Source organism: Diuraphis noxia, unplaced genomic scaffold (assembly GCF_037042655.1).
Source record: "Diuraphis noxia isolate RWA-SAM2 unplaced genomic scaffold, SU_Dnox_SAM2 contig0002, whole genome shotgun sequence".
NCBI lineage: Eukaryota > Metazoa > Arthropoda > Insecta > Hemiptera > Aphididae > Diuraphis > Diuraphis noxia.
In genome coordinates this window covers 79,283,349-79,293,739 of record NW_028301712.1, presented here as the reverse complement: position 1 = coordinate 79,293,739, position 10,391 = coordinate 79,283,349, and the positions used below count along the sequence as shown (strand labels likewise).

Here is a 10,391-nt window from a genome sequence, read left to right as displayed (position 1 = left end):
AATTCAAACAAATAACCGTAAATACTTTACATTTTCAATGTTAATTTCTATATGTTTAATAATTTTCAAAATATGTTGTCAATAAAAATTATTTACTCGTAAAAAAATTTTAATATACATATATATAGGTACAAGGTTCCTCATAAGTTTTTATTACAGATACATACTTGGCATAATTTTTTTCATGGACTTTTGAAATTCAAATTCAGTCGAAATTAGATATTTAAACAAAAAATAACAATTTTAATTATTTTGTTGTAAAATATTATTTATGGGGATTTGAAACTTTTCGTGTATCATTATATTTTTATATAAACAAAAATATTTTCAAAACTTTGAAATTAATTTTAAACCAACGCTTATTTATGCCATGAACCGTGGTATATTTATACTTATTTCCCCTGTTCTACGGAAAAACAGAATAGGATCAAAATTTTATAGATGACTTACATTAATAAATATTAAATTATCCAAATACCAACATATTATTATAATAATCAAATATTAATAATAAAGGTAATAAATTAAATATATTGGGTCAAATCAAATTAACCTACCTTAATACCAATGGCAAAATAAATACTTTATTATAATACCTATAAAAAAAATAAAAAATACTTACCTATCTTGAAATATAAATTCTATAGAAATCACTAGCAATATAAAAATAATGTGATACATGATGATATATAAACTTAGTAATTAGTAATGTAATTATTCTGACGAGCGTCTTCGCCCAGGATAATTTTTGATTTTTTGGAAGTCATGGTTTATCATTGAACTCAATTTAAAGCACTTATTATTACTCATTGACTGCAGTTAGGTACATCACTTTGTCGCCTATTTTACAACTTAGCAGTTACTTATTTCTCCCCCATTTTTATTTTGTACATTAATTTACAATAACATTATCTTAATATTACATTTTTGTATCTGTACCGACTGTACCAAAGGCAATGAAACAGATGTGAGTAAGGTGGTCTGGTCCATCTTGAGGATATTGTGCCTATAGTATGTTTCTTGTAGTGAAAAATTGGAGAAATTTAAGTCAATATGTATTATTGTGAAGGGGTTAGACACATTGACTGCAGTAGGGTTGTTAATCATTACATGACATTATAATACAACGTAATAATGTACTGTTATCTCAGATCTTACAGTACTGCGCATTGGATATAGCTTGGCATTGGTCCAGTATCCATATACCTACCACGTGGCCATATTCATATATACTTTACAATCCTCCATACCTACGGAACAACTGTCTCGCAATTATTTCAACCGTTCGTCAAACGTTTGTGGGCAATTAATGCGCCAACAGACTACTACAGACTGTATAAATTATAATTATACCCTCCGGTGGCACGAGAAATCATCTAAATACTAATACAATATTATTGTAATAATAATATGTATGTATATATTATGAGCTTGTGCACTGTTCGGAATTCCAAAATGTAAGTAGGGCAAATTCATTGTCAGATTTAATTATAATATATTATATAGTTACATTATATATATCATATTTTCTGTTATTGGAATTTCAAGACCAGAAACCGTCTAAAATAATAATTATTGGTATAATATTTTGGTAAGGTTTTATTATTCGAGAGTAATATTTCTCTGATTAAACACAGCGCAACATATGCTTCAAAATTGTTTTGGTATGTGACGAAAATGATCGGCGCTTAGGTTTTACCGAGTTTATACTGTTTGTAGTCACCACCGTATCGTATACGACAGCATCTATATTCTATATCCTGCTGCTAGTACTCACCACATTGGATTCGGTCAAGACTCTCGACTCCGCTGTGACTATCTTTTTGAACGGTAGTGCTTTGATGTCCATCTCAGTTGTCCACAACACAATATTTGGCGTAGAATGGTTAGCAGATTTTTGTCAGTCGACTTTCAATGAAGTAGTTGGCACGTCAACCAAATGCACGTGGCTTAACGTAATTGAAGACATGATAATACTTTAGTAAATTATAGTATACCTACTCTAATGGTTTGTATTGCACATAAAATAATTCGTAATAATTTATTCGAGAAAAATGCAAAGGGATAGGTGAGTGCCTCATACCAACTTAATTTTGTCATATTTTCACGCATTTTATAATAAGATTTTAAATAATTAATAAATAGGGTTTTATATTATCCCCAGTTTTTTCATTAAAATTTCTCCCCTAGTTGTATATGTTTAAAAACAAAGAACACAAAGCAATAAATTTAACGTTATTATTTTATTAAAATTTTTAAAAAATAATGAAGGATACTTTAACTATAGATTTTGCATAATTTTTAATATTTTATGGTCTACATTTTAAATTCAAACTATGTAAAAATAGCATTACAATAAATTGAACCATATAATAATAATAAATAATAGGAATGAGAGTATTTAATTTTCATTTTTTGTCTAGTATAGGGGCACACAGTATCAAAATAATGTTAGTGCTGTATAAATATGTATCATATCAGTATTATAACACTAGGCGGAAAATTTTTTTTATATTTTAGCATATAATTTTTCATTACATACTGAATTTAAAAGTTAAATACATTAATTATATAAGCATACCTATTTGAGTAAAATATTATAAAAATTACGAACTTGCAATTTTTAAATAACAAATTTTTGTCGAATAAGTTTAGAAGTATAAAAACATATTTGGAAAATTGTTTGTAGAAAAAATATAATATCAGTTGGCTATTGAGAAATCTCGTCAATATTTTTTGTAATAAGTGTTATAATTCAAGTAGATATTAAAGTACATATAGATTAGTTTTTAAATTTTTTTCAATAAATTTTTTCAAAACATCAATTTGTAAGGATTTTTTAATTTCTATAAATATAAAAATTTACTTACATCTTTGAAATATTTTTATTTCAAATAAACTACATTGATTAAAAGTAACTGTTAAGAGTAAATATTAATACCTAAAAAAATGTTTTGGTTTAAGTGGCTAATTTATAGGTTTAGTAAACAAAAATTTTAAGTTTTTAAATAAATTGGTGGACTTCTCAACCCTAATAGGTAAATAATAAATAATTATGCTTAGTAGATATCTGCCTTTATTTTTTTTATATGTAATTAAAAACGAAAATCTAATATTTCAGTAGACACTATCAGTTATAGTCACGGATCTTGAATTGAAATTAACGTGGTGTCTTGTAGTATTAATATAATATAGTTGCGTATATTTTTATCTATGATCCGATGATCTGTAGTATACACTTTGAATTTGACAGTAGGTATAGATCCAATACTGTCAATGTGTACCTAACGATAAAAATGATAAAAAATAAAAGTAGGTAGTTGGATACATCAATTGGATATAAATAAAAATATTTATAACTTTTTTGTTATAAAAACAAGAAAAGATAATTTTATATATAAATATAGGATATAAATTATTATTATTATAACTATGACTTATGAGAAAATCATTATAATTTTAAGTTATATACCTATATATAAAAGGTATGACGCTATGATTGTTGTTAAGTTTTATTTGAAAGTAATGGCCCCAGTCTGGGCATTTTCACATGAGCCCCTTGTTAACAAGTTACGCCACTGATTTTGTATTTTATATGATGTAGAATTTGAGATTCAACCTTAGATCATATATACGTGTATTATGTATACTATGATCTATAGCAGGGATGGGCAACTCAAAGTAACTAGTGGGCCACTTTTAAGTACTTACTTTAAAATCTAGTGGGCCGCAGTGCATAGGAGAAAGCAAAAAAAAAAAGGCCCTTCAAATTTACTAACATTTATATTTTTTATCTTTATTTATTTATATTTACAATTATTATTTAATGTGATACTTGAGTATGAGGTTTTATATGAAGTAATTTGAAAATGTAGCGCGGGCCAGATAAAAAAAGTACGCGGGCCGCCAGTTGCCCATCCCTGATCTATAGGGATTCAACTAGAGTCCGGTTGTAAATAACATAGGGATAACTATTATAAATTATGACTGACATTATTAATCATGAAAATTTAAGTCTTAATTATTGAGAACAAACTCCGTCTATGAAAAACATCCCGATAAAAAACACCCAATTAATTAAACTATGAATGAAAACTTGGTTCTATTTGTGCATACCGATGGCGATACCTGGCAAGTAAACTTAGCTCAATATAGGAATCAGTCACTGAATTATTATTTAAGATTTTTTTAATAGATAATATCCAATATTCTTAATCATGACCTATAACAAATTTTTTTAATGGTAAAAATACGAATTTATGTATGATATATGTATATAATAAACCTAACATTTAGTCCATTTAGATCGTATTAGGTAGGTAATTGAGATTTTAAATTTGTATCATGATATACCGTACTGTCCGTACTTCATGTTTCGCCATTATTCTTTCGTATAAAATGGTAATATAGTATTATAAAAGCATTAAACTATGTAAACTAAATAAATTATTTAAAATAATTATTCATCATTTACTTTAAATGGATGTGCATTCTGAAAATAAATTTTAAAGCAACTGTCACCATCACGGCAGCGCTCTCTATCAGCTAGATGAATCAACAGGTCCACGGTCTTTGAGTATAAGGTGTGACGGGCTCACGCCAGCGGTTGAGCGGTATCACATGGTATCACAGTTACCACACCGGCTTGGGCGAGTCCACGCCATAGAGTATTACTCTACAATGGTCCACGCCACCATGTAGCCAACCAACCGGCAATAAACCGCAGCTTGGTGGTCACACTGGGCCCGCAATTCGGACATAATAATTTTTACACCATACTCTGTAAAATGGGCAAAATGGCGTATGGCGCCCAGAGTCCAGACTCCTTGCCCGCACCCGCCCACCGAGTACCATAACACTCCCGTCTCCCGGCGGCCGGCGTTTCCATTCAGATTTCAGAGTCTAATTGCCGTATCATATAACAGACGTAACAGCAGCATTTGCCGACTGCCGAGTTGTGCTCGCAAGGCCCGGTGACTGACCAAAAATCACAACACTGAACACTCATTTTTCGAGAGTCATCACACCGCCAGTTGTCGACCCGCCGAGTCCGTCCGACGAATATATCGAAACTGAAACGGACTGCAATCGTCGCGTCGTCGTTTAGCTCTTCCAGGACATCCCTCGACAACTGATACATAACGGCAACAGGTCAATCGCAAAAGGTAAGTTCGCTAACCAAGGCGGTGGTCGACGATCTAGCCGTGTTCGTCAATCGTCGTTCAGACTTGCCGCTTCGATGATTTACAGACTAATCTCAAGACTTCCTGTCGACAACGGTGGTTAAAGCAGATTGCTATTTTGTTCCTTTAAACTCCCTGCAAAATTCTATTTTTATTTTTTTTGTGTTTGTTTTTGATTCCCTCAAAGTTTTTGTGGATTGTACATTCATACATTACCTAATTAGGTATCGATCAAACGTTAATATTTATTATAAGCATAGTGGCAGTGGGACAAGTAAGTAGTTTTAAGTGACGCTAAACTTGGAATTTTGTGTGAAGCGAATTTTAGAATTGTTTACCTACCCATCTACCCAAATTTTTCAGTCAACTAATATGATATAAAAATACATTCAGTTATGTTTAGAAAACTTGATTTAACTTAGTTAATCCACTAACCGCTCTTCCCTAAAACTCGCCTACATCCAATCATTTAAGAAGTGAAGTGATCAATTCACATGAAATATGAGCGCCACTGGTCCTTATTACCAATTATTACAAATAATAATAATATTAAAACATTTAGATATCAAACAAGTAATATTCGTTGTAGATTCAGTCTACATTCTACAATCTTGTTATTTTATCTGTATTTATTTTTTCTTATTGTAACAATATTGGCTTCCATATTTACAACATGTACTTTTTTCAGTGTTTCATTCTCATTATGTACCTAATCCTAATACCTACACAATACGCATAAAAGTAAAATATAGATAAGAGAAAAGATAATATTATACTTTATGTGAAGATAAAATGAATTGAAACATTTTGATACCTATTATATTATAATTATGTTATTATATTATTGATATATATTACATAACATTATCATAAAGTCAAATGTTTATCAGTATTTTGTTATGTTAAGATTATTATATATTTAATCTAACAGCTACCAGTTTTTTTTTGTTTTTTTAAAGAAAATAATTCAATTTCAAAACTACTTTAAATACATAAGTAGGTATAAAATTATCTTCCACTGAAACTAAATCAACATTAAGTTAACTTTTATGAAATTGTTTAAAATAAAAAGCCAATAGGTAGGTACTTAAAACTTATAACTATGTTACAGTTCCATTCAGAGTTGTAGCCATATTAGGTATGCCTAGTTCTGAGTTTCGCATGGCTTTGTACACCCCGTTTAAAATCATTGCCTGACTTCCAACTGTTTCCATATCTCCTTCTCATTTTACAATTTTTCTTCATTTTCTACTTCATTCATTGTTAAATCTGGCGATATTATCTATCCATCATACCTAGAGTCTTATGTCTGATTTTTATCTTGTGGCTAAGCCAATGGGATCTTCATATATGACCAATCCAGTTCACCCGACTACTCCTGAAAAGTTTATTCTATACTTATATTTTTCTCTGTACAGTTCTTCTATTTCTCGATTTTTCCTAATCTTTTTAGTTTAAATATCCTTCATTCAAATTTTTAACTTACATTTACATAATAATTTAATAATATTAATTTATTTATTGACTTATGCAGTTGTGCTATCTCTAGTTATAACTTTTTTAATTTGATTATGTCATATGTTATAGATATTATTTAAAATATGTCATCGTCATCAAGATACAGGGATTCTGGCAATCCAGATTGCAAAATATATGTTGGTGATCTAGGATCATCCGCATCCAAACAAGATTTAGAAGATGCTTTTTCATATTACGGTTCAATTCGTAATGTTTGGGTTGCACGTAACCCTCCTGGTTTTGCTTTTGTTGAATTTGAAGATCCAAGAGATGCAGAAGATGCAGTTAGAGGTTTAGATGGAAGGTAATTAAACGAGTCTGCAATGAATTACCTCATTTTATGTCTTTGTTGTTCTTGCTATCATATGTAGCACATATATGTGTGCGTGTGTTTATGGAGGAGTAATGCTCTAGGAGTGCAGTGTACCATCCACGTCTGACATTCGGTTTATGCTCAAATGGTCGTAGAATCAAACACATCAAGCATCGGTGCAGTTGCACCTAACTATCGTGTGGTAGGCACATATATTGAGCTCGAATCTCGTATGACAAAAATTATATTTTGCAATTTTTTTTTCGTTTTTTGATTTCAATTCTATGTGCCAAAGCAAAGACATAAAATGTCAAAAATTAACTGATAATTGTTATATCTATCAAATTTAGATGTTATCCCTTGTACCTACTTTTATTATTGTTATAATGATTAACTTATTTTAGGAGCATTTGTGGTAGACGAGTCAGAGTTGAATTGTCTAATGCTGGATCACGTAAAGGTGCTTATCGGGGAGGTCCGCCTCGACGAGGACGTCCATTTCATCCTGAAGACAAATGTTATGAATGCGGTGATAGAGGACATTATGCTCGTGACTGTAGACGTTTTAAGGGAGGACGACGCAGGTACATTTATTTTTTATTCAACTTATTCAAGATATGACTTCACCTATTTTATTTTTTGTGGTGAAGTCCAACTATTTATAAACATAAAGATAAATTATTTTATGTAGATAATTGTCACAACCATTTATTAAATAATGGAATTGTAAAAATGACTATAATTGGCCATTTTTGTAGGATGTTCGGCTGAGAGCGTCTCTTCTCGTAGTGTCGATCGTCGTAGAGCTCTCAACCAAAATAATATATTTTGATCTTCTACTACGAGCAATGTGTGTTAGTCGTCGGACTACGGCGCAACTATCTGTCTGTCTGCGTTTATCGATGTACTCAGCTACACTAGAACCCCATCGAGCCCAACCAACCTAATGATTTTTATTCTGATGCTCTAATTAGCTATCGGTGAACGTACACAGACATTCAGAGACAGAAAGAGTTATAAATTAGATCTACATAACGCCACTTGCTGTCTACATAGCATTACCACAATGTCATTTTAGGAGAATGTTGAACTTCGTTTTTTTATGTGAGTCAATTAAATCACAAGAGCAGGTTGGATTATATTGATCAATGGGATAAATATTATATTTAATTTGTTTAGTTAAATACTACATTCTTTAAATTCCTTAAATTAATAATAAACATAAAATAAAATACAGTACGTCTAATATTCATTTCATATAAAAACATTTAATATATTTACCATACATTATTGGATTTTTATTTTAAATTCTAAAAGAATACATGCTAAGTGTGCTTATTTATATAATTGAACATTAACAACTTATAAAAAAATATCCTATTATTAGTTAAAAAATGTAATTTCTTTTTAATGTTTTATTAAATATAAAATAATAAATATTTTAGAAATAACTAACTATTTACTTAAATTAAATGTTTGATAGTAGTGATATAAATGCAATATTTTAAATATTTAAAAAAATACTATAATCTCATGTATTGTATCTGTCTTACAAAAAAAAAACATTAAATTGGATTACTTTTAAAGTAAAATTTGATATTTTTCAGATTTATTGTATGACTAAGACAACACAAGTTGTTATGGCATCCTCTTAATACCTATTAGTTCAATAGATTAATTAAAATGTAGAATACCTATATATTTTCTTCTATAATCACATTTAAAAAAAATCAACTAATTGTATGTGTCCTTGGTAAATTAAATTCAAAATGAAAATGAGTTAAGTGGTAGTTCTCAAAAATTTATTATTAATTCTATCTAGTTCAGTTGCAAATGCACAATTTTTCATCATTGTAATCAAAATGAAACTCAATTAACTAATTAATAAATGTGCTTGAATAGGTTTATACTTTTATATGTTATCTTATGCATAATTACTATCAATAAATTATTAAAACAAATTTGTTAAAATAATATTTTTAAAAAACATCATTTGTCTGTGAGTAGTTTTTTTTTTTTGTTATTGTGTCCTATTTTAATATTCATAAACAAATAAATACCAAGATTCTTTTCATACATTTCATTACAATATACCATTGTGTATCAAAAAGTATGTATTATATTACCTTACAGTTAATAATTTATTTTTATTTCTTGTTGTAAATTAAATTTAAAATTATAACCATGATTTTAATGATGAAATATCAATTATATTGATATAATATGTTTTTTTTGGAACTGTAGAGCATAATTTTAATTTATTACTTGTTTGAAAGATTTAGGTGTTGCATTTGAATAGTACTTAAATCCATTTCCAAAATTTGAAGAATAAAATGTATTGTGTATAAATCATAGTAAATAATTTTATACTGTACAACTAAAATATATTAAATCAAATTACCCAAAAAGAATTTTATTTTTACCTACTTTTCTGTTAATAATTGATATTTATATTAAATACGGCACACTAAAAAATTGATCAGATCACCAATTATGGATGGTTATTATGATATTCAATTGAACCATAATGCGAATATTATTATTTATCAACTGCATAAATTGTAATTTTTATAAGGCTAGCATTAATACATAAATATTTACTTTTGAACTTTTTTTTTTGTCAAACATTTTAGAAGATAATGTTTTTAATAATAACATTTAAATTATCAATAAAATAAAATTTTAACTATCAAATATTTTATTAAATGTTTGAAGACTGATTTTATCATACCAAAAATGCAGAACATAAGTTGTTTAATATATTTTTTTGAATATTTAAACTATTAATTAAATCATAAATATTTTTTCACTTTTCACTGGTTATAAAATGTTCTATTTCCTATATACTTAAACATCAAGTATATTAATACTTTGGGGAACTTAATAATGCCTTAATATAATTGCTTTGAATGTAGCTAATCATTTTGTATTATGTAAAAAGGTCATACACTCCTTCTCGGTCTCGTTCACGATCATACAGCCGTAGTCGTCGTTCTCGTTCAGGTTCAAGATCTCTTTCGCGGTCCCGTTCAAGGTCTGTATTAAGTGATCGTTCAATTTCCAGATCAAGATCTCGCAGTCGATAAAAATATGTAAGTAAAACTTAGTTAATGGTTATTACTTGTAAATTAAGTTCAATGTCTCAAAAATTTTATTTCTAGAATCTAAAAAAAAATAAACATTACAGGCTGTAATTTTATATCAAAGCTGCATCTTGAACAACCGTTATGGACCTATGCATGGATCAAATACAGACGACTTAATTACTGAGACCTATCTACTATAATATTTTTGATTTAAGATTTTCAATATCTTATGAATTGTATTTTACTTTTTTTTTAGTTAGATTTGTATACTAGTAAATATTAAATTTCTCG

General features: G+C 28.6%; 1 protein-coding gene across 1 annotated transcript; it reads left to right on the top strand.

Moving 5' to 3' along the window:
• The first annotated feature begins 4,792 nt into the window (after positions 1–4,792).
• On the top strand, positions 4,793–10,106 carry LOC107170137 (serine/arginine-rich splicing factor 7-like). The gene is made up of 4 exons (XM_015520166.2): positions 4,793–5,165; positions 6,771–7,005; positions 7,419–7,598; positions 9,956–10,106. The coding sequence occupies exons 2-4, from the start codon at positions 6,785–6,787 to the stop codon at positions 10,098–10,100; spliced, it is 546 nt and encodes a 181-aa protein (XP_015375652.2). The 5' UTR covers positions 4,793–5,165; positions 6,771–6,784; the 3' UTR covers positions 10,101–10,106.
• Positions 10,107–10,391: the final 285 nt, after the last annotated feature.